Raw genomic sequence first — 26,430 nt, 5'->3', positions numbered from 1 at the left:
GAGGGCAATGCTCTGGCTTCTCCAGTGCCATCCCTCCAATAGGAACAATTCCTCACAAGGAGTGGAAGAGTTAAGGCACCAGGGCTCAAAGGACCCACCAATTATGGCTGTCCCAAGGTTACTTTCAAAATATTTCCCAGAACCAAGTGGTTGAGGATCTGAGAGCTGCCATATTAACTTCCCACAATATCCCATCAGCTCAGGGCAGTGTGGGAACTTAAAATAGCAGCCTTTGGCTGCTTAGCACTGATTAGAGTGCTACTGTCTGCTGTTGCCATTGCCACCAGGTGAACACACCACCACTCCACCCACAAAGCTGGGCCTCTCCAGATGGCCACAGACCTGGAACTGGCCCCCGGGGGTTAAGGTATTACGTTGCTAGAGACAGCATGTAGAATGTTTGTCTTAAGAGGGCACCAAAAACAATCATCTTGTGAAGATTCCAGAGCACAACAGTAGACAGAAAACAGTAGTCAGGCTGCTGAACAGGTTAAATTCAATACAGGACAAATGAAAAGACCTGACCTTATCTGACTGGTTTGCTCATCAATAGCATCAACGGCACTTTCCACCGAGCTGAGCAAGGACTGAATCTGATTGGCTGTCTCCTTCAGCAGGAAACGGGTCACAAACTGGTCCACATTGGTTCCTCTTTCATACACCTAGGGAGGAAGAAGAAGACTGAACTTGCTGGAAAACTCCCAAGCTGCCTGAATGAACAACATCACCCAAGGAACATTTCCTTCATGAACTGTTGTTTTCTTTTAAGAAAGGTAAATGTGGAAATCTGCAGCCTTAGAAGGAAAAAAAATATTAAGTATGACTCCTATCAAAGTGCAAAATAGTTCTGTCCCACATCGCTATGTGTTGCATTCTGTCAAAAGAATCATGTGATATTACTATGTGAAGATGCACCATCTTTATGTAACTTCCTCCAGCTTTTAGGATACATGTGTGTCCATGTGGGATGCTTTTGCTGTTTATACCTCCATCATATTTAGTTCTTGCTATCAAGACGACAAAGTCACCCTGCAATGACCTTTCCCATCTGGTATATTCCAGAAGATTTGGGCTACAGCTCCTATCATCCCTGACCATTGGTAATGCTGCCTGGGGCTAATGGGAGTTGCAATCCCAAAACAGCTAGGGGGCACCAGGTTGGGGAAAGCTGCTCTAGAGATGGTAGTAGTACAAGTAAAGCAGATGAGGGAGGCCAGCAGAAACAGCGGCACTTTGCATCCATAAGTCCCCACTGAAACAAATGGACATGCCTTCAGCTCTCCAAGACTGCATCTTGCCAGCCAGCTCCAACATTCATCCTTGCTTTGGCTTCAACAATAAGTAATCTCATGCTGTAAAGCTATATGCCAGGGGTGGGGAGACCTCTGGCCCAGGGTCCAAATGCAGCCCTGCAGGTTCCTTTATCTGGTCCTGCCCAAAGCCAGTCCTGCTGCTCACCCCCACAAGTGCCTTTGCCTAACTGGGATGTGTTCTTGATGCCTCTCGCTTGGAAGGAGGTGTTTGTGTCTATATACAGGTCTGATTCACGGCGCACAAAGGTAAAATTTGTTGCTCCACCCACTTCTACCTTTGGCCCCCACCTACCACTGGCATGTGGCCAGGGAATGCTGAAAAAAGGTTCCTCCACCCCTGCTATATAGACTTGCGTAGTAGTAAGTGCTCCAGTGGAACTTACTTCTGAATAGAGGGCACTGTGGAGCCTCCCTGCACCCCTTGTGTTTCCCACTGCAGTGCTGTTTCTGTCCCTCCTAATCTAAATCTGTCCCAAAATCTAAAGCCACTTCAGCTGCCTCCCGGACAAGTGGGCGTAGCATTGGCCAGCACTTAGGGGCCATTAGCACACACTGGCCAAGCCCAGAGCAAAAGGATCATTGGAATGGCAGAACAACGTGACGGGCCAGAGGAGGAGCTAGGCAGGTAATATGTCATTTTGTTTAGCTATAAGCCGCAACAAAACAAAAAAAGCAGAAAGAACGTTCAGATTTGAGCCACAAATGCAGCTCTTAATTTCCTGGTTGCCAACACAAATAAAGAAAAATGCAAAGTAACACTACTGAACAGCAAGAAGCATGAAAGGTGTAACATTCTTCTCGCAACAAAACTCAACAAATAAAGTGGACACTGAGCAACATCATGGACAATATCCTCTAAGTTTCACAAAATACACAAGGTTTCAAGGTTGTTTCCTTAGAACTTGAACTTCTTACTCATCCCTGTTATATTCTGTTTCATCTTACTGGCATGCAGAGGAATTCAATTTTGTTTGTACTTTAATTTAATCCACATTTCTTGAATCAATACGCAAACTAAAAGATGGTTGTCCTTCAAAATTTGGACTCCTTCACATTTTGCAATGCCGTTCTCCAACTGAGGCATACAAGCATGCAAATGTTTTTTTTTTTTATAAATAATTTTTATTCACTTTCCAATAAACATTTTTTCCAAATTTAACATTTGTTTTGACATAAACATCTTTTTGACTTCCATCAGCCTATCTGAAAATTCTCCATAATCTCACTACGTCTCACATTTCTTACATTTATATTGCACATTATATCTCTTAATCTAAGCATGCAAATGTTATGGGGGCTATGTGCATAACAATGCCTTAGTTCATAAATGTAACATCCAAAAAATGCTTCGTGTCAGTTAAAATGGCTTGCAAAACTGTGTATTAGTCAAAACTGCATACAAAAATGTGTTTACTAGGAGAAATTTGCACTAAAATGCTCATGAAGCTTCATGAAAAAAAATTTAAAGGGGGGGGGAATGACAGATTGATTTGGAAATGTGGATAACTGAATTTAAGGTTGAAAAACTGAGAAGCAGAAAAAACAAACTTGACAGACCCATCTATCCTTAATCCACTACATGGCAGTTAACTGGCCCTTTCTACAAGGCAATGCCAGATTCCAGGAGGCATCACAAGACTCCCTTGATCTCTGGCCTCTAGGGCAGGAACCAGGTGTGCATGATCTGTGTAGCACTGAGCCTGAAATGAAAGCCCAGCTCTTCTTCTCTTCCTGCCAAGAGATCTGTCTCCTTGCTTTCCCTGAGGATCCGTTTCTCTGACGGATTTTTCCGTGTGCATATCTGATTATATTTACATGCTGCCCATTCTGCTTGGCGAAGCCAAGATCATCAAAGGGGGAGGCTGCTGACTCTTGACAAGTCCTCAAGACTTGGCTACCTCCAGCAGCATTGTTTGATCGATCAATGTTGTGTCAGGCTTCTGCTTCTCTTTGCGTTTTCACTCTCTGTCAGGAAGTCACTGTCAACCTTCCGGTTCTTTGCTTCTTTGTGGTTTGCTACTTGATGTATGTGCAGTAAGAAAAGTTTCTGCACAGGTGCAAAGTAATAATACTTTCCCCCGAGATGTTATGGTCCATAGCAGGAAAGGGTAGGGTATAAGGTTGCATAAAGCTGCAACCCTACGGAAGCTAAGCAGTTTAGGTCTGGTGAGTGTTTGACCTGAGCAAATTAAGATGATGGCCAGCCACCATGGATGGCAGCCAAGCTTGGCTACTGTTCAAAAGAGAAACCACTGCCCTCTGCCCATTGCTAAAATGCCACCTGGAATGTGCCAGCTCTGATATTTTTTTAAGCAAGTTGGAATCCATTTATTGAATACTGTACTGCTGAGTGAATTTGTTACATGCCCAGAGTTGGCTTTATTTATTTAATCTCATAATGAATCACAATATTTGCATTATTATAATATCTATAGTGGCCTAGTTTGTAAAATGCCATTATTCTATCACAGGGCTATTCCCAGTGTTCATCATACTTGATTAGACCCACTGATTTCAATTAATCTCCTCTAAATATAACAAACGCTGAGCATTACTCATAATATCTGCTCGCTTAGAGGCCGAGTCAAACATATAAACAGATCCACAAAGTCATATACATAAAAAAGTTTAACTTTGTAGTTACCAAACTAGGGAAAGTGGAGACTAGGAAACAGGAGACTGAGATTGTCAATTCTGGCAATTAATACTCCTTCCAACTTTACAATTCTATGATTCTAAAATATACTTCTAAAATATACTTTAATATGCTTTTTGTTGTATTTGATTTGTTATGTGTTTGGAATGTATCAAATAATACTGAGGAGGAATGATGATGATGATAATTCTGTTTAGGGGAAATTTTGTTTTAAAATAATGTCATGCAATGAAAAAACTTTTGAGCACAGAAACATACAAGGATTGGTTTGCTTTTTTTAAATTTTTTTTAAGCAGCAGGTAGCTTAGTGGAACTAGAAATTGCATCTGAATCAGGAGGAGACTTGAAAGCAAGTGTGTGGGGACTGCGGTAAAGGCATTGTGATGGCCAGAGGGAGGAAGGTGGATTTGCTTACTGTGTGGATTGCTGAGAGGAGCTATCCAGCTCCTGTTTATACATATTTTTATGCGACCTCAGTTACAGATGGGGCAGGGTAATTGGATTTTGTTCGCATTTTAATAAGCAACTACCTAATTTGTACTTATTGAATCAATCCAGGAACCAAAACATAGCTATCCTTCAAAATTCACACTCTTGCAGATTTTTTAATGCAGTTGCATGACCAAAAATATGTACAAAAATGCAGTTATTTAGGAGGAAGTGTGCATTAAAATGCATACATTAAAAAAATACAAAAATGCTTTGTGTTGGGGAAAACGCTTGTAAAAATATTTCTGTAGATCAAAACTGCATATAAAAAGTGTATATTGGAAGATATTAAAAGAAAACTCATTAATACTCAATTAAAATTGTGTTATCTGCAGAGCTCCAGGGCAAGCTGCCTGACCTGTTGCCAAGTTAACCGGAAGTCTTTTGGGAGATACTGCTTTGCACTAAAACACTGGTGAATTTTCATGATTTAGTTTATTATAATTTTTCAAATTGCTACAGAACTGACTTTAAGACTGAAAAATCTAGACACCGAGGGAAACTGAAACTAACAATCCCTTCCTGCTGTCTGCCTCACATGCAAACATTTGGTCCAGCTATTGTTACAAAATGAACAGAATGTTTGCAATGCACCTTCAGCTTTAATGCAAACAGGGAGTTTGGATGAGGGAGAGAAACTCTCTAACAGATTCACCGAGCAGGATTTTAGTCCAAATTAAATATTAACATCCTGCTCAGTGGATGGCTGGAGTGCGATATAGACACATTGTCCCCCCTGCCAGCTGCAGCAAATAGTTCATTATTAGCAGACATTTTTACAACACGCCCCCTACCCCTCGGGCTTTTCAGCAAACTCACCATTCCAGATTTAGGACAACATATTTGATGAATCTGAGCAGTTCTTTTGAAGTGGAAAACGAAGAGACCATGTTTATTGCAAATTAGCAATGCTTTCTCCTTTGTGCATTGAGATACAGAAGCTGCCTTGCCTTCGCCACAGTGGAACAAATCCCTTTGAGTCACTGTGTTTCATCCACCCACTGTCGCCCAGCCTGGTGTAAATCATATTACAATATTTCACATCATTAAATGTCCATATATTTGATCAGGGCTTGGCTGGCTCTCAACCTGCAAGTGACTGCAGCAAACTAATCGGAGCCGAGTGGAACAGAGCCAGAGTGGGTTGGATAGCTACCGACTGACCAGGGAAACAAGACCCACCAATTGCTTTTGAAGTAAAAGCGCCATAGGAAAGAATCACCTGCCTGAACTTGCGTATAAAGACCCTCTTTTAGCTCACCACAGTTCTCTTGCCTTGAAGAACTGACCCCACTCCTCTGCTTTTCCCTCCACACTCCTTTCCCTTGTGAGTCTTGTTGTTGTTTTTTGTATGGCCAATGACAGAACCCTCCACTCCACTCATTAAAAAAATTTTTTTTTGATGTGAACAGCTTTGGGAAACAATGAAAAGCAAAATAAATATATATAGTAAACTAATAAATGAACGACTGAGTAAGCGAGGGAGACCTTGATTGCATTCCCTACTCAGCCATGAAAAAGATGAAGGGCCATCGTTCAGCGATAGGGCACAGGCTTTGCACACAAAATATCTGTTATGTACTGAGTTTTGCGATTCTGAGTATATTTCAATATCCCCGGTTCAATCTGCAGTAAAGGCTGGGAAAGTAGCTCACCTGAAATCCACTGACAGTCAAGGCTCACCCAAACAACCGTTTGCCCCGTGATTCCTAGGCACAGATTTGAGAGGTTTCTCTTTTGTCCCCCCGCTTTCTCTGGGAAAACTTGCTGCTTCCCGCTGTATCACAACAAACGTTAATCCACAGAAAACCCAGTCAAGGTTTGTTCCAATTCAGCAGTAAACTGTGGGTTTTGCCAAGGAAAGTGGAAGGACAAAACAAAAACCTATCAAATCCGTGCCTAGAAATCATGGGACAAATGGTTGTGTTGATGAGACCTCAGTGTAGACAATATACTGTGACAATACTGTCTCTCCTCCCCCTCCTCCTCCTCTCTCAAGCGTATTTTGTAAAAGTGTGTATATTTTCCAATACAACCCACCATAATGACCTCTCTCCTAGGGGGCAGCATAGGAGGCAACTATTTTTGTGGTGGCCACCATTTTGAATTTTCCCAGAATGTGCCTCAGACATGAGAACAGGACTTTCTGGGTACAAAATGGCTGTGATTCAACTCCCTCACACCAAAACAAACAAATAAATAATGCTGATTGCAAACTAGTTTCTGTCAGTTTGGTAGAGCCCTAGATTCTGGTTTGTTTGTTTAAACCAAGAAGCTGAATGTCGCAACCATTTCACCTTGATCTGTGCATGAAGACCTGTGGATGGTGCCACATGCTTTTAGTCTCCAGTCTCTTCCGGAATTCTTGTCTCTTAGAAGTGAATCAACCCCACAGCATCCTACACTTTAATACAAATACAGTATCAAACCGCAAATGTGCCACTACATAGATAATTGAATTTGCTCTTGCTGCACAAATGCAACTGGATTTTTATATATGTCATCTATGTCAGAATAAATTGAAAGGAAAAGTGTTCCTTAGATCTCCAAGATTTACTCAGACAGGAAAGGCTTTTCTGATGTGTTCTGGATGCCTCCTTGCAGAAGACTTGCACACTCATACAAGAAAGATGAAATAAGCAAAAGAAAATGGAGGTGACTGAAGACCTACAGATTCTTCAGCAATTAAATGGAAGCTTTTTGAATTCACACACAGTCGCTATTAATTTGATGTTCCCCTGGATTTATCTGTGCTTTTGAATTAATCCTAGCCCGTATAACTAAGCAGGTAAAAAAACCTGCCCTTCTGCTATTCTGCTACAGCAAAAGCATTTACTGTATCTATCATGTTTTATTTGTCAACTTAGTTATATAGGCTAGTATCAATTCAAAGGCACAGCAGCCCTCAGTGATCCAGAGACATCAATTCAGAGGGGCAGGTAATAATCCACAGAGTGTGGATTAAAAAATTATTATTAATGTAATATATTTATTTATACCCTACCTTTTCCCCTGGCAGAGACTCAAGGTGGCTTACGGCTAACAATAATAACCCAATCATTAAAATACAATTAAACATCGATAGAATTAAAACTACATATAAATATAGACACAGAAATATATTATAACCATACAAATAAGTACAATAAAAACAGCACCAGCCCTTTCATTAAAAGCAGTCAATTCCCCAAAGCCTGTTGCAAAAAGAAGGTCATCACCAGTCGGTGGAAGTACAACAAGGAGGGAGCCTGTCCAATTTCTCTAGGGAGGGAGTTTTAAAGTCTGGGAGCAGCCACCGAAAAGACCCTCCTCCCAGTTCTGCTATAATTTTTGTTTACCTGTTTAAGAATCTGTGGGCTCACAGCAAACCCTTAAAGATGTCTCCAGAAACCACAACTGTAGAAAATGTTATATTTGTTCAAATATAGCAACATATAGGATCTGAAAACAACCAAATAAATGTATTTAGCTGAAAGGACAGGGAAGTTCCCCAAGATGGGAGGAACAGGGGTCCCCACACCGGGATGGATTTCCAGGCTCCACCTGTGAGCCCACAGCAAAGAATTGGAAGACATTCTTGCTCCCTGCTAGGAGTACCTTGGCTTTGTGAACCTGCTGTGGTATTGCTGGGTTGGTATTCACCCTGGTGTTCTTGCCAAGCATAAAGGGACCCAGTGTCAAGGCAACATAGCGGAATGAAGAATGCTCTTAACCCAAAATTGACTCAGGTACTTACCCCACCAGATCTTAACTTGTCTTTCCTGCTGGGATTGAAAGCCAATCAAACCAATCAAAAATGCCACTCCAAGAACAGGACTCCTAGAAATATGGAGTAGGCAAAATAAAGAGCTCCAAAGCCAATCAGGGACTCTCCCCAAAATTCCCACTCAGCTCCCAAATCGGCAACTAGCAATGCCCATACCCATACTGAGCGGAGAAAGCAGGAGGGCACTGCAAAGAGCAGGGAGGAGTGTTTGGGGCAGGACCAATTTATAAACCCTGGCCTTCCCCCCCCACCCCACCCTGATTGGCCTGTTGGCCCACCTGACCCTTCCCCAACTCCTCCTCCATTTTGAGTCACCTTCCCAGGGGAGTTGGGGTGTGGCAAATTTGCCTCCACTTGAGGGTGCGAGTTGTTAATTCCTTTTTGCAGAACTAGGAACAGCCTTTCTTGTCCCTGTAAATCTAGATGATCTAAGAAGTGCTGTTCCTTTCCATTTAATTTAACCAATATAGTGTGGTGCTGGGGGAGGAATCCAGTGCTAAACATATATTTTGAACTTCATCATCCTTGACCACTGGGATTGATAGGAGTTAGAGTTCAACAAAATTTAATAATATTAAAACTACTACTACTAGTAATAGTAATCATCATCATCATCATCATCTGGAGGGCCACAAGTTCCCCACCCCTGAGCTGAGCTTCTTGGAGAAAAATCAGGTGTTGTGTTCTTGTTTTTTTATTTTTTTAAAATTGCATCGATTATAATTCCTCAGCTTTCTCATGTATAGCTAATATGATTAAAGATTAACACCCTCAACCCAGCTTCCAAAATTGGGGAGGAGAGGCAATTTATTTTGACTGCAATACTGCAGGGTCCGGGAAGCTGTCAGCAGGAAAGGGCAGGGGCTTCAGACTAGTCATAGGGAACATTTATTTAAAAGTTTGACTGGGGTGGGGGGGGGTGAGCAGGGAGAAAGTGCAAAGATGGAGGAGAGACTTATGTTTTTATCCTTAGCTATTTTTAATAACTAAACTAAGAGAGATAATAACAGGACAGAGATATCACTCATTATAATTTATTTGAACACATGCACAGGCAATTTGAATAATCAAAGCTTCATACATGCAAATTGCTCTGGGTTTATGACAGAAAAGATTAACGGAGGTCTGTTGCCATGGTAACCTGTGGAGGCACACAGATCTCAGAAGAGCCAAGGCTGCACTTCCACCTTTCTATTTAAAACAAAGCCAGAGAAGAAAGGGAGGGAAAGAAAGGCAAGGAGACGACTGGAAGCTTGCTGAGGAGCACATTCCACATACAAAATAATTCAGGCAATTAATTGCACATTCTTTTAGCAATTTTATATCTTGCTGCGGGGGGGGGGGAGGGGGAGAAGTAACCCAACTTTTTCTCTGTGGTGTTAGGTTGTGTGTGGTGGCCTCTTTGGGTGGATGATGCCATTTCAGGAAGTCCATTCTGTACAATGTAGGAATCAGGGCTTAAATGTGGTGGCACCATAACAGACTCATTTTTGTATGTAGTTTTCCCCAATGTACACAAACTTTGCAAGCAACCTTTCCTAATTTGATTCACTTTTGTATTTTATTTTCACCAATGTAAGCATTTATATGCATGTTCTCCTCAAATACATGCGTTTATCTACATAGGGGAAGGTAGCTGGGGAGCTACTGTTGCTTCAAGTTCTTCCAGGCTTCCTGCCTTTGTAACCTCTAGCTTGACTTATGTTTGGTTGCTGTAGCTTGGAATAAAGTTGTTAATCCTGAAAACCAAGTGAGTCCAAGTACCGAATCTGAGATAGGGAGTCAGGACAGTACTGAGCATCTGACAACTTAGAAAATGGTTGGGGATTTTATGACCCTCCAGATGTTGCTGGATTCCAGTTCCTATCATCCCCAGCTATTGTGGGGAATGGTCAAGAATGATGGGTAGTATAGGGACATCTGGGTGGCCACAGGTTTCCCATCATTGACTTGGGACACTTCAAATGTGACAATCAAAGCAACTGAGTCTGAAATGTTATTTTCCCCTGCTGCAGCAGCATGAAATGTAATTCTAATAGTTGCCTTTGGATACTTTTCTGAATTTCAAATATTTGCAATTAATAATAAACATAAATAATTAATATGTATGCTGGGAACTGACTTGGATATCTGCATCAAAAAGTTTTAAGCTTCTCATTGCAGTGACCAAACTTCCAACTTTCAGCTCTGCATAACAATATGCATTTCACAATCCTGATTGTATCTCTGAGCCCTGGTCTTTGTTTTGAATTATATTTACTGACTCGAGCAGGAATCTGGCAGTGTTGCTAGGAGAGGAAAAACAAATCAACTCTTTCCCCTTTCTAGGAGCAAGATACAATATGCTGCTGTCAAAGGCAATGAGATGCTTTGTGCAAAGAAAGATATTTGCCCTAAATGTTTTTTGAAGGAAGATAGTTTTCATGCATTCAAGGAATGCTCAACTGAGACTAGGGATGGAGCTAGAGATAATCCCGAAGCTTAGTTTACCTACATGATTATTTTTTTCTAATTTCTGTTTTGCTCCCTGATCTTGACAAGAAGCAAAGTTTTCCCTTGAGTTCCACTAAAAATATAAACAACTTGCATATTATATGCGTCATTATACATATTATGATATACAAATATGCCATGCATATGCAGTCCAGGTTTCCTAAAGTAACCGCCATACAAACAGATACATACAACAATGTACAGTGGTGCCCCACAAGTCGAATGCCTCGCAAGACGGAAAACCCGCTAGACGAAACGGTTTTCCGTTTTTCAATGCGCTTCGCAGGACGAATTTCTCTATGGGCTTCCTTCGCAAGACGAAAATGTCTTGCGATTCTTGCGATTTTTTTCCGCTCCCCACCCCCTTTTTCTAAGGCACTAAGCTGCTAATAGCCTTTTAGCAGCTAATCCGCTAATCCCTTAAGCATTTAATAGACGCTAATAGCCGCTAAACCGCTAATAGAGCTAATCTGCTAATAGGGTTGCTTCGCAAGACGAAAAACCCGCTAGACGAAGAGACTCGCGGAACGGATTATTTTCGTCTTGCGAGGCACCACTGTATATAACACACACACTCTCTCTCTCTCTGTATCTGTATCTATATCTATATAGCTAATATTCTTTAATTTTTTGTGTGTGTGCGTTTATCATTACACTACAGAAATATATAACAGCATGGGATTTGAATCATAGAATTATCGGATTGTAATGTTGGAAGGGACTCAGAGGGTCATGTGCTCCAACTGCCTGCAGTGCAGGACTCTCAACTAAAGCACACATTTGTCCCTACTGAAATTTATATTGTTAGTTTTGGCCCAGTTCTCCAATCTGTTGTCAACATGAATCCTGATTCTGTCTAATAAATAAAATAATGATAATGATAATAATTTATTTATACTCCACCTATCTGACTGGGTTTCCCCAGCCACTCTGGGTGGCTTCCAACAAAAGATTAAAAATACATTAAAACATCACTCATTAAAAACTTCCCTGAACATTAGCTACCCCCTTTATATGTATTATACTTAGAATATATTGGGGTGCTTGCATATAATTTGATGGGCCTTTAAAAAAACCACAAAACCTGACAGTGCCAAGTGGCTCAGACATAAGTAGACTCTCCATGCAGGGGGCGGTCTAATGTGAACAAAGAGCCACTAAAATAGCTGTCTAAATCTGCTTAAAATACATTCCTCTTCCACCTCTAATTAAGCCAAGAGAAATATTTCCAAGCAAGTGAACTGGTGCAGTGGATAGTGAGTGGGATTTGTAATCAGAGGAAGCTGCATTCAGATCTTGCTGCTGTGCAATCAAGGGCAGAGTGAGATGACAGCAGAGTGGGGCAGGGAAAGGGGGTGTCTGCAGAGAGAAAAACCAGGGTGGAGCTCAGAGTGCTCTTGAACTCCAACTCCTATCAGCCCTGGCCAATATGGCAAATGGTCTGAGATGATGAGAGCTGTGGACCAGCAACACGGAAGGTCACAGTTTCCCTATCCTTGTAATAGAGTCACCTCCAAATGTCTAACTGTGGCATCTAAAAGAATGTAACATTGGGATGAGGCCCACTTCAGTGGGAAAGTCATTCCATGATTGTGGTGCCACCATTGAAAAAGAGATTTAAATGTCATTTCAGGGTATTCCAGGGCAACTTTGAAGATGAAAAATAAATAAATGATGAATTTTCCCCTCTGTTCCCAAGGTTTACGGTCTTGACTCAATACAAATTACCACAAAGTAGTAGATGTTAAACAGGTATTAACATACAGACAGAAGTGAACTGAAATAGTGCAAGGGAGCAGAGGAATGCTCAATCAAATTTCAGGCATATTTATAAATTGACAGCACATCCCCATCCCAGGAACTAATCTTCTTCATTAGAATGCACATGGTAAATGTTTGGAAACAAGGCCAATCTGCTAGGGAGGAAAAAACATTTGAATAAAATTCATGATTCTCTAAAATCATATCACTGTGGGAATGATTATCAGGTGCAACTTGAGATAATGAATCCTTTGTATGAATAAGCAAGCAAGAGAATACCAAATATTTACTGCACAGAGAGTGTGTATACACTGAAATATACTTCAAGATTCTTTTTTTCTCATAGAATGGGAATTAAAGAAAAATAATATGGATCTCCACCTGATTTTTCTGTTATATTTTTCACATTTTATTTATGGGAGCTGACCATCATGAGAAAGAATAACAAAATATTACGTTATGCACACACACATCCATACATCTATGTGGTGTGTGTGTGTGTGTGTGTGTGTGTGTGTTTCAGAGAGAGAGAAAACACATAAGAAGAGTCCTGCTTGATCAGACCAGTGGCCCACATAGTCCAGCATCCAGCTTTCACAGTGGCCTACCAGAGTGCAACAACACCCTCCCCACTTGTGATTTTCAGCAGCTGGCATTCAGAGGCATACTGCCCAAAGAGTTGAGGAAGAACATAGCTATTGCGGCCAACAGCCATTGATAGCTTTGTCCTCCACAAACATCTCTAATTCCCCTTTTAAGCTATTCAAGTTGGTGGCTTTCTCAACATCTCACGAGATCGAGTTCCACAGTGCAACTAAGCCAGGGGTCAGCAACCCTTTTCAGACATGGGCCAGTCCACCGTCCCTCAGACCATGTGGTAGGCCGGATTAATGAATTAATGAATTCCTATGCCCCACAAATAACCCAGAGATGGATTTTTAATAAAAGGACACATTCTACTCATGTAAAAACACGCTGATTCCTGGACCATCTGTTGGACGGATTGAGAAGGCGATTGGGATGCATCCGGCCCACGGGCCTTAGGTTCCCTATCCCTGAACTAAGCACTGTGTGAAGAAGCCCCTTTTTTAGTGCTGATTTCTTGCATTACGAGAGGAAGAAACCTCCCTCTCCACCTTTTCCACAGCACGCATCATTTTATACATGTGTATCATCCTGACTGTTTCCTGACTAGGGAATCGCCTTCCTCATTCTTGGTCTGAAGCCGCCCTCTCACAATTGTATGTTACCTGGGTTCTTTTGCATTAGCAGCAGCAAGATTTAGAGCTAAATGGACACAGAGGAGGAGGAATCTGGCAGGCAATGTCACCCCTTGGTCTCGTAAGGCTGGCAGAGCTAGAGCAAGGCTGACTGGAGTGAGTAGGGTTAGAGACCCATTTACCTAAATGGACCAGCTTCTGCTGGAGGACATGACAACATTGACATCATGAGAAGATGCCATGACAAAACATCCTTCTGCAGTTTCCAAGTAGCGCAAGCTGATGGGGAGCTGTAGTGTACACAGAATGACTATAAACAGCAAGAACACAACACATGCACCCCTCACCCACTCCATGATGTCAGGATGAGTGCACATACCTCAAGAAATTCATCAAATTCCCCTAACCCTTCCCACAAAGTCCAGGGGAGATTTTGATTCACCCTCCTCCCCAATAAATGGTTGCAAAACCCCAAAGAGCTACTACCAATTATTGACATTGAGATAGGACTACCGGTCTGACTCTAGAGACAGATTTTTAATCACGATCTTTAAGCTTTGTTGCTGCTTTGTTGCTTCATTGTGTTTTGTATTTCTGCTAAGCAGCCTCATGTGTCCTGATGGATGGGAAGGTGAGATACAATGATTTCAAGGAGAATAAACAGTAAGTATTAAGTTTTTAAGCAGTTTCAGTTCCTGGGTCACAGAGACTACCCCTCATCTCTACAGTGTTTGAAGTGCCCTGTCCATAGTGCTGAACCTTCACTCAGTAAACAGACCTTTTAGTACAGGCATAGGCAAACTCCGGCCCTCCAGATGTTTGGGACTACAATTCACATCATCCCTGACCACTGGTCCTGTTAGCTAGGGAAGATGGGAATTGCAGTCCCAAACATCTAGAGGGGCGGAGATTTCCTATGCCTGTTTTAGTGCATATACTAGACTTGCATGAAGTCCTCCAGCAAATTCAGTGTGGGTGGCAATGAGAAGGGAATGGGGGGGGGGGGAGAGGGAGATAGAGAGAGAGAGAGAAGATGCTGGAGGGGGGAGAGAGAAAGGAGTGGCAGAAATTGAGGGAGAAAGTGAAAGTGTGTAGCAGGATCAAAGAGAGAAAGGTGGCCCCATCCATTTTTGGCTCCAGCCATGTCCATCATCATCATCATCATCATCATCATCATCATCATATTATTATTATTATTATTATTAATTATCACCCTATACCCACAGATCTCAGCGCAGTTCACAATTACAATATAAAAGCACAAAACTAACAACAACAACCTGTAGTGGTGCCCAAACACATTGTCCCTGAGGGAAGTCTGCCCTCAGCAGAAAAGAAATTGCTCACTCCTCCCTTATATGATAACAGACTGACAAGGAAGGGAGAAGGCAGATGAATGAAAGAATTTCACAAGTTCTCATCTCTTGCCCCTTCAATTTTGTTGCCAAGGAATGTGTGTGGCGAAATTGCCAAGGGAAACATATGAGAGAATTATCATTTATCATCCTGCGAGCCTGTGACACATGAGAGAATTTACATCGTCATCAGAGCTGGAAGGAGAAAACTGGCAATCATTCTGCAGAGTAGCACCTGGGGTGTTCATGCCAGACTTAATGTATTTCAGATAATATATTTTAATAACAAGGAACCAAGCCATTTAAAGGTCCAGAACATTGGATACTTGGTTAAAAAAAAAGTTCATTTTTAAAACAAATATTGAAATGAAATATTGAAATGAAATGAGATAAAATACATGTATGAAAGTCTGGATTAAATTATGTAAAAGCTAAATGACTAAAAGCATAAAGCAGACTTAAAATTCTGAAACTCCTTGGCAGATCACAATATTCTCTCCTCAGAAGGTTTCCCCTCTCATTCACACAGAAAACATGCTGTTTTCAGAATTCTCCACTGCACCAACACTCCTCTGAACCCATGTGAAAAACACACTGGCCCAGGAGCTGATGTCATTTCTATCCCTCCCATTGGGAATAATGGTAAGGAAATGTATTTTTTTAAAAAATAGAAAGTGGAAGAGGGTGGAGGACTGCAAGTTCACTCCTCTGCTTTCACTTCTGCCTTGCTGGCATAAACCTGGCATTGCACCAAAGAAGGATGTTTATCCCCCCTGGGTCTCTCGGCCTTCTGTTCCCCTGCTGAATATTGCTTCCAAAGAACAAATGTATATGAAAAGAGCCATACTTTCCATGAAATGGACACATATAAATATGCAACAGAACTGATATTATAACCATATATCATTTTTGTTACCTTCCTCAAAATATTTCATACCCAAGTTCTAGAGTTAGTTTTTTCTCTAAATCTCACTGTAAGCCTATTTTCCGTCTCGTTCTGTTTTACAGTGTTCCCAACAAATCATAAATCTTGTTTTTAAAGGACTTTTTTTTTCCACATAAAGCTTTTGCTTTCCCGCTTGTCTTTCCTAGTTCTGGAAATATTGTTAAGTTTCCACAAAAGCACCAGACCCTCAATACCTGTTCGCTCTCAAATGTCTTTATTTGCTCCTTTATTCAAGTTTGTTATGCATTGCTTATACATTATAGATAATGTAGCACATTTCTTAGGACTGTTGGCATTTTTAAGTCTGGACTGTACAAAAAAGTATGCTCTATCTGCCCTCATATATCCACATGTACAAAATTGGCCTTCTGTTCCTGGGTATGTACTGTGCACTGTGCAATCCTGTGGTAAGCATCCCAACTTGTGTGTGCTGGGGAGGTGTCTTAGAAAGAATCAAATCTCTTCTTCCAACAGCAGAGAGTTCTGTCATTGAATTTCTCTTCCCAACTTCCACAGCAAATTCTACAGCTTTCGTTCTACCAAAACTGGAGTTCTGACTGGAGAGCCAATAGGTCAGTTGGGAGACATGAGGTCAAGGCACAAACTTCAATACAAATGATTAAATGCCTCCTCAAGGAGTCTTGGTTGACCACAAACTTGACATGAGCCAACAGTGTGACGCGGCAGCTAAAAAAGCCAATGCAATTCTGGGCTGCATCAATAGGAGTATAGCACCTAGATCAAGAGAAGTAATAGTGCCACTGTATTCTGCTCTGGTCAGACCTCATCTGGAGTACTGTGTCCAGTTCTCGGCACCACAGTTCAAGAAGGACACTGACAAACTGGAACGTGTCCAGAGGAGGGCAACCAAAATGGTCAAAGGCCTGAAAACGATGCCTTATGAGGAACGGCTGAGGGAGCTGGGCATGTTTAGCCTGGAGAAGAGGAGGTTAAGGGGTGATATGATAGCCATGTTCAAATATATAAAAGGATGTCACATAGAGGAGGGAGAAAGGTTGTTTTCTGCTGCTCCAGATAAGCGGACACAGAGCAATGGATCCAAACTACAAGAAAGAAGATTCCACCTAAACATTAGGAAGAACTTCCTGACAGTAAGAGCTGTTCGACAGTGGAATTTGCTGCCAAGGAGTGTGGTGGAGTCTCCTTCTTTGGAGGTCTTTAAGCAGAGGCTTGACAACCATATGTCAGGAGTGCTCTGATGGTGTTTCCTGCTTGGCAGGGGGTTGGACTCGATGGCCCTTGTGGTCTCTTCCAACTCTATGATTCTATGATTCAATTCCCATGTGTGCCTCCAAACCAGGAGTAAACTACTGGAAATACATGGTGTGGGCGAACTACCTTTGGTTTTCCATTCATCCCAGACTTTCTCAATCTTTGAGGTGTTAAATACCATCTCTCCGTTTCTGGGTCTGCTAGTTATATACAGTCAGCGGTGATATTAAATCTACCCTTTTAATAATGCTAATAAATAAATAAATGTTCAAGCATTGAATGCTGTTATACTTTGCTTTGCAATGCTCTTTGGTCTGCATGATTGCACCCAACCCATCCTCTTTTAAAAATAATAATAATGAGAAGGGAGATACATCTTTGCAGAGCAGCAGCAAGATCAATCTTTGGCAAAAGGAATTGGGCAAATGAACAGAACATATGGTGTGGGTGTGGGGAGGAGAGATTCATTAAGAGCTCACTTCTAACAAAAAGCCAGCTTGCAGGGAAAGACAAGCAGGGATAAATTTGAAGTTAACAAGGGTGTTCACACATTGCATACAACTACTGTAGAACTTTCGGCTAGTTGCGCTGTACACTTGTACAGCTATCCATATGTAATTTTCAATTAGTGTACAATCTGTTCAGCTTTGTGCATAGTAGTTGAGCTGTGCAAATCAAGAAATCTGCACCTGTGCATGTGTTGAAAAAGCTTCTATCTGTTTAGGCTTGTTCAGTGTAATGTGTGAACAAGTCAGAATTGAGACCTTGGAATTCAGGATGTCTAACTTGTTCAGATCTGGAAGGACAGATCGTGAAGCTGAGGCTCCAATACTTTGGCCACCTCATGAGAAGAAAAGACTTCCTGGAAAAGACCCTGATGTTGGGAAAGATGGAGGGCACAAGGAGAAGGGGATGACGGAGGATGAGATGGTTGGATAGTGCTTTTGAAGCTACCAGCATGAGTTTGACCAAACTGCGGGAGGTAGTGGAAGACAGAAGTGCCTGGCGTGCTCTGGTCCATGGGGTCACGAAGAGTCGGACACGACTCAACGACTAAACAACAACAACAACTTGTTCAATAAAATTAGCAGAATGGGGATAGGCAACTGCTGTGTCCAGAGCTCAGTGTGCCCCCAAGGCCCCCAACATTCAAAGGATTCCAAGAAGAACCCCAACTCATGCACTTCACCGACTTTCCTCATATAATGATGTTCTCTAGCATATGCTGGAATCAACAGTCTGATTGCAGAGACCCTGGCACATAGGCATTTGAATATAGAGATGGCTGCATTGCATCCAGACATTTTATCCCTTTTACAAGAGTGCAGGGATCGTAATGCTGATTTATTCAAGATGCAGGGAGCAGGGAGGCTCTTTAACCTAATTAGTGAGAAATAAACTCAGCTCACATTCTGCAGGGTAGGAAGAACAAACAAAATGAAGTGCTCAGATTTTAAGGTCACACAAATTTGCCCTCTTTGCCTAACACATTCTAGTGACAGTACAGACTGCAGAAGGGTTTTTCTTAGAAAACAAAGGGATATACAGAGCTCTGTAAGCATGCCTATCACATACCATTTTAAGGCCTGGGGGCATTTAGGACACAAGAAGAGCCCTGATGGTTCAGACCAATGGTCATTCTAATCAAGATGGCCCAAGATATTTTGGTGCCAGAGAAAAAGGACACTGATGCTTTCCTACACTTCCATGTACAGAAGCCAACCAGGTTGGCAGCTATTGGCATCCAACACACCTGGGCTAGTTTAGGGGATGCAAAGCAAGCCATATGGCACACACAGCTTTATAATCAAACTTCTTGCTTGTGCTCCTTACCCTTCTGCATCTGCTGCCTGAGGTAGCTGCCTCACCGTCAAATGGTAGAGCAGCCCTGTTGGCAACTGTCTAATAGCAGGACTGGTCCTGTCAGCAACTGCCTTCCCCATTGTGGTCCCTAAGGCCCATGAGGTCACATCCGTTGCTCAAGCTAAGCAGGTCTAGGTCAGGTCAGTGCTTGGATGGATGACTGTGGCGTTTGCCTCCTAGGTGGGTCATAAGGAAAGGGTTAAAATGAGTGTGATGTGATTGGCCAGTGGAAAGTGATAGGAGGAGTTAGTGTTAGAGGGGGAGTTGTGTGAGAGTCAGTTGAGAGTTGGGAGTTGGAGAAGGAAGAGGGAGGAATAGTCTGTGAGTTGGTCGAGTTGTGTTGTGAGAGAGTGAGAGGAATTGTTAGGTGGAGTCAGATAGTTAGTTGGGATAATCAGTTTGAAATTGTTGGGAATGAATAGGGCAGTTAAGGAAATAAGAATAAGAAACTGAGAAGAAAAATTAACTGAAACCATAAGCTTGCTCATGCCTATAAATAAACTTGATTATTTGTTAATGTTAACAACTGACTGGACTCCGTGTGTACCCGTGAGAAACGGGTTGGTGGCAGCGAAGAAAGCAATTACAGTGGTGGCACAGGGTCAATAGACCGTCAAACGTCCAGGGACCCTGTGTGATTGCCACAATGACCACCTAGGAACCTCATGCACACCACCTGACATTCCATGGTGGAAGATGGCAGGGGATATAACTGGAATGCAATAAATAAAATAAATTCAGATGCTTCTGGCAAGCACAAGAGAAAGGCACAGAGATTACAGTCATCACTTGCTGTTCTGACTTTCAGAGGCATGCTGCCATTGACAGAGCTGTTTTCTGTGGATCTACTTTCTCTTGGACCCCAATTCCCATTAACCCCGCTGAGCGGATTTTGGAAGTTGTAGTCCAGCAAAACCTGGGAGCTGTGAGTTCTCCAACCATGCTTTGGAAGGGTCAATGTGTTTCACATCACAAACACACGTGTAAATTTGCTTGACTGAATCAGTTGTTGGCATTTATCTGTCTCGAGAAACAATGGAGTGCACCTCTGGGGGTGAAGTCAAACCTCTATGTTAGCAGCACCAAAATGACCTCCCCAGGGCGCAAGCCTGGACAGTGTGTATGGAGGTCCAAATACAAGCATATGCCAGAAGGCTGAAAGAAGGTACCTTGTCACCTTGCAAACTCATAGCTTAAGTATGGAGGACCAAGAATTTCCTGGCTCACACAGTGACTTCACTTCTCACATGGATGAACCTTAAAAGGTGCCCTATAAAGAAATACTGTCTTAGAAAAAGAAAACGCAATTTAATTTTAAAATATATGTATGTGCATATATGCTAGGAATAAACATGTAGCTGTCCCCTAAAGAACTCATTATGTTTAACTGCTTCCAAGAGACGTAGCCTAGAGTTACAAAATGTGTTTTCCTCCTCAGTTGGATTTGGATCATACACTTACATTTCGGCTGGGTTTGACTATAATTTCCATGCCTAATTGTGCAGATTAACAGCCCATTAATGGGGAGGGTGGTAAAAGTGTTGATCATAAAGGAAATCCATTATGTTAAGAAATCCTCCATTTTACAAATAATTATTCTATTGATTTCCTTTCTTATCTGCATTTTAGAAAGTCCACAAAAATAAAACAAAATGCCCTAATAAGGAAGCGAAATTAAATCAGATCTTGCATACAAACTCAGACTTTGTGTGCCTCTTTGTATGCATGGAGAAACAGTTCTTAAAACTGCAATTAAGATGGGTAATATGAAATTGAAATTCTTTGGCAGACTCGGCTTTTGAAAGCCACTATTGATAGAGGCACAGGAGGGAATGAAACAGAAAAGCAAGTCTCCTCCCGTGAAGGGTGGCAAAGAACGTGTTTTCTGGCATATTTCAAGAGAAATATCAAGCATATATTTTGTTCTAAGCAGAGATGCTCTTTGGTTTTGAATTACCTGCTGTTCTTGTTTTCTAGAATGACTTCAAAATCTGCCCTTCTTCCATTCTGATTTCTTAACTACATAAATAAAACACACCTCCACAATTTTCTATAGCTGGGGTGGGGAACCTGGGTCCCACATAAGGTGATGTTGGACTCTGGTGACCATCAGCCCCAGTCAGCATGGCCAAAATGGAAAAGCAAAGTTGTTGACACAGCCACTGCTGCTATTAGACAGTTGCCAGCAGTGCTGCCCCCTACCATTAGACAGTGAAGCAGCTACCTCAGGCAGCAGATGCTGAAGGGTGGGGAGCACAGGCACGGAATTTGATGACAGAGCAAGAGTGATGGGGACTGGAGTCCAACAACAGCTTTGGGGGGAGGGGGGTCACAGGGGCACCATTCCCTGTCCTATAGCTTTAATTTCCATTCTGCATTTTAATCCTTTCCCCTCTTCTGCCTTACTAAGTTCCATTCATTTGCAAGGAAGAGGTGGGATGAGGATTGGAAGTTGAGAACAATCAAAAGGCAACACACTGTGGCAAACTGTGCAGGTACCATTCCCAGAATTTTAGATAATCTCCTTCTTAAATTAGGAAAAAAGGAAGAAAGTTTTTATTTTTATTTTTATCTGAAAGACAAAACCAACCATGTTATGGAAATGGCAACTACATGTTTCCTTGTCTGCTTTCTCATTTCAAAAATGTCACTCCAATTTTTGAGCAATTGCCTGTATTATATGAATCAGCCCCAATGATTTATATACTAATATACATGGTGAATCATATGCAGATATATGTGTTTTTATAATAATCTGTCTGAATTTCTGTTGCCTTATATCGTTAACTTGTTTTGCAAAGAGCAGGCCATTAAGATGACAATGATCAAAAAGTGTTTCAGCCCTTAGCCTTATTAACAGATTTGTCAGCCTGTCCTAGGGAGATTTAATGAGGTTTGCTCTGATTAATTCTGCCCTGAATAGTTATTTCCTGTTCAGTTTCTTAAAAACAAGTTAAAATATTTATGCCAGAGGCAGTGTATAATAACTGTTGGTCAATTAAGCCATTTTTAAATAGGAAATTGAGGAGGAATATATTTACATCATCTTTTTAACTGATGCCAGACTTAAGATTGGAGAAAAGCTAAAGAAAGCATTACCATATCTTGTTAGTGATCCTGTTCAGGTTATTTGCCTCAGAAAACAAAACTTTGCAAGAATAGAACTGACCAAGTTCTTTCTTCCTTCCTACACTTTTATACACACCAAAACTCTTATCTCCTTCCTGGTGATTCTTCAACTTTCCATGTGAAGATCTTTACATGATCTTCATCTTAAAATTTCCCTCACTTGCCTTTAGTGTGATAAAAACCATGTAGCTGCCACAATTCACCATTTATAACATTATCATTTGAGACTGTTTAGTTTAGAGGAAAAGTGTGCAAGAAGTGACATGATAGAAGTTTATAAAATTACACAGGGCAAGCCGAAAGTGGGTAGAGAAGCAATTTTTATCCCCCTCTCACAGCACTAGAACTTCTGGACATCAAATGAAGCCGAATGTCGCAACATTCAAGACCAGGCATAGGCAAACTCAGCCCTCCAGATGTTTTGGGACCACAACTCCCATCATCCCTAGCTAACAGGACCAGTGGTCTGGGATGATGGGAGTTGTAGTCCCAAAACATCTGGAAGGCCAAGTTTTCCCATGCTTGTTCCAGACAGATAAAAAAAAAGCTATTCACACAGCACATAGTTCAGCTATGGAACTCACTCCCACTGGAGGCAGGGATGGCCACTAACTTTAAAAGAGGATTAGACAATTTCAGGGAGGATAAAGCTATCAAAAGCTGCTAGCCACAATGACTTTGTTCTACCCCACAGGTGGAGGCAGACTACCGCTGAATGCCAGCTGCTGGGAATCATAGGGAGGGGAAGGGCTGTTGCTCATAGGTCCTTATTGTGGGCTTCCCATAGGCATGTGGTTGGCCACCTGAAGAACAGGATGCTGGACGAGATGGGCCATTGGCCTGAAACAGCAAAGCTTTTTTTAGGTTCAGCATTTTTTTTCCTAGGGGGAACGCAGGGGTATACATACCCCTAAACATTTTGTGAATCTTGGTACTTTTGTCCATTTACTGTACTTATTTTCCCCAATTTGAACTATAAAATAGTGATTTTCTTGAGTCAAAATGAGAGTACCCCTGTTATAAGAATTTTAAGGTCTTCTATATAAAAGATAGATGTTCATAAATGTAGCAAGCAAACACATACAAATATGTAAACCACATGTCTGAAGCCCACAGAAAAGTCCTGAAACCATTTTCTCTCTCCCAAAATGACCTCAAATATTTCTCTGCAATGTCAAAGGAAATGGGAAATCTTCCCATTGTCTCTTTCACGAATCCTGTCTTAAGGGCACATTTAAGATATGAATTTTGACCAAACTGCGGGAGGCAGTGGAAGACAGAAGTGCCTGGCATGCTCTGGTCCATGGGGTCACGAAGAGTCGGACATGATTAAAGGACTAAACAACAACAACAAAGATATGAATAGGGTGTGAGCCTGTGACCCGGATTCAGGAACTGAGTAGTTAGCATAACAAAAGAGTGGTCAAGATGCCCAGGTAATCCAATCAGGTAACCTGGCAGACAGGAAGAAACAACACACCCAGATTCCAACCCCTTCTCTGATGTATTAAGGGGTGGTTTTGGGCCACACCCTTCTGTGATGTATGTATGATGTTTCTGGGGGTGGTCTTGGACTCCAGGGCGGGTACACCATAAGGGAAAAGGAGCAGTATTTTCTCATAACACCCCTAACACATTTTTAATAGAAAAAAGCACTGTTTAGGTTATTATAAGGGCACCAGATTGGGAATGTTTGTTCCAGCACTCAGTGTTTGAACAGATGCACTTTGTAGCCTTTCCAAAAACCAGGTAAAAACACCCAGTGTCTTTCCATATTGCTAAAGTACCATAATAAAGAATCCACCACACTTGGTTCTCTCTTCGGACTTTTTCAAGCCCCCCCCCCCCCGCTGCCTTTGCATGAGGAAATGGAAGAGACTTAACAGCCCTCCATTAAAACCTAGGGGTCTGGAGGTGCTAATGTGACCTCAGGATGCAGCTCTTAAAGGCTTTAGCTTGTGTTTGCTAAGTCCTCTAGAAGTCCACATGCTGGGCAATTAAAAGTGTTTTCTGCCAAGAGTTTAAAGCTCCAGCACAGGGGAGGAAAAATACCCTGGAGACTTTTAATGAGCATTGGATTCAAAAGGCAGCCCGGACCTGAAGTCAATGAGACATTTATTTCTCTCCTTTTTGTCCCTCTAAATTGTTAAGCTCAGCATCATTTTAGGTTGCATTCTGCTGAGGCACATTTAGAGGCTAACTATAAAGTGGCAGTTGAGGGTGTGCTTCGGTTCCTGTGTCTCAGGATTTGAGCTGAAGGGTTTTGGTTGTTCCCCCCCCCCCCCAAGCTTTTGGGTTTCTTTGCTTTTCTCCTGGGATGACCATTGGGAATTCAAAGTGAGGAGCGTGGTTGGGGGAGAAATTGGATTCCATGTGAATAGGATTGGGCCTTAGCCTAGCTCTCCCCCTGACTTATTGGCAGTTGCTTTTTTACATTTGATCTTCTCCTCACCCACAGTCTAAAGTGGTACAGTCCAGTAACGGGTTCTCCCTCACACTCCTGGGAAGCACAAGCAGAGAATGGGGCACAGTTACTACATGCAGAAGAATCAGGCTTTCCTTAGAGTCTATTATTTCAGGCAGAGCACAGGTGGGAGTTTGCATGCTGGAAGGGAAAAAAGCTCTCTACATGCAGAATTAAAAGCAACACAGGGAGAAAGCTAGGCAGAACTGGCACACTAGTGCAGATTGAAATGAAATGAAGTTTATTATGGTCCCAGACCAGATTCACATACCATACTAAACAAACTTAAAACACAATAGAATTAAGTTTGAATTTACAATCGAATATAACAATAAACAATATGAATGTGACAGCCATTAGAAATGTGGTTTAGGTCTTAGTCTCTAAAATATTATCTAGGGTTTGCATCTGAGGCCTTAGCCTTTGTAATGCACAGCTTGTTCCCTGAGTTTTATGGCAACCGTGCAAAATTTGGCCACTCTTAGCATGATCTCTGGATCCTTATCCTCTATCACTAGTACAGATTTATAAAATAAATAAATGAGAGAGCATTCAGTCGTTCAGTTCCTCACTTTCCTTATGAAGTGGTGCAGTAAAGGATTAGGTTTATTTTGTCCTGCTGCATTGTAAATGGGATCCAGCTATGTACCTCACTGAGGTCCATAAAGCCGTCATCATGATTACCCTTATTTAATTTACATAATGCCCTTCCTCCCAAAGGGTCCCAGGGCGGCAAACATCTCAATAACAATATTGTTAAAAAGAGGGGTGTTTTTAAATTTCTCCTGAGCATAATGAGGGAGGTAGGCACACTTCACTAGGGACCACCACCAATAAGCCCCTGTAAGAAGTCAATGCCAATTGAGCAGCTACTAGTAGCACCACCACCAAGAAGGCATCATTTACTAATTGTAGCAACCAATACGTTTGGTATGGGGGAAGGTGCTCTTTTAGGTACTGGGTCCTATGCCATTTAGGGCTTTGTATGCTACTACCAACACCTTTTATTGGGTGTTGTAGCTCACTGGTAGGCAATGCGGTGATTTCAGGACATGGTTCCTAGTTACCAGCCTAGCAGCTGCATTCCACACTAGCTTCAGCCTGGAGACTGCCTTAAAGGGCAGCCCCACGTGAGATGACCTCAGAGAAACCAGGGTGAGGTAGGTAACAGGTTTATTTCCTTCCCAAACTTCCTTTGTGTGCTGGGAAAGAGTACAGGACTCTGAGCTTTACTCTTATTGATGGGATCTCTGCACAAGTTCCAGGATCCAGGGTCCAAGAAACATCATGATGTTACCAAAAACCCTTGCTCTGCATCAAAACACACATTCATTTTTACATGTACAATAGAAAAAGAAGTAAAGTGGGAATTTGGCAAAACTACACTCAGCTACACTCATCAGTGAGTGAGGACTGGCACCAGGTGCAATATCTGGTAAACCCAAGTTTGTTAGTATGGAGCGTGAGAAAAATCCCTTGGAATCCATTTTCTTCCTTGTTTGATCTGAAATGGGCTCAGCCAAAAACTGAAGGGCTCCCACAGAGCTATAGAATGATAGAGGAAAATTTAAGATGATAGAGGAAAATTTAACTAAGATTAAGGTTAAGTATCACCAAAAAGTGGACACAGATCAGCATAACATCTACATTTGCACACATTTACATTTATATGTGTGCATGCAAATTTAGAAATAATGATTACAATTTAAATAGGTTATGATGCATCTCACATATTTGGAAAG

General features: G+C 41.8%; 1 protein-coding gene across 1 annotated transcript in view; it reads right to left on the bottom strand.

The window, feature by feature from the left end:
- The window catches only part of NECAB2 (N-terminal EF-hand calcium binding protein 2), a 143,974-nt gene that overhangs the window by 32,108 nt on the left and 85,436 nt on the right, over positions 1–26,430 (bottom strand). Inside the window, exon 6 of the mRNA XM_083452718.1 lies at positions 526–662. Within this exon, the coding sequence (XP_083308844.1) occupies positions 526–662 (137 nt within the window). The remainder of the gene's footprint in view (positions 1–525; positions 663–26,430) is intronic.

Source organism: Podarcis tiliguerta, assembly GCF_965153285.1.
Source record: "Podarcis tiliguerta genome assembly, chromosome: 8".
Taxonomy (NCBI): domain Eukaryota; kingdom Metazoa; phylum Chordata; class Lepidosauria; order Squamata; family Lacertidae; genus Podarcis; species Podarcis tiliguerta.
Note: the sequence above shows the minus strand (reverse complement) of the source record. Positions and strands in the feature narration are given on the sequence as shown.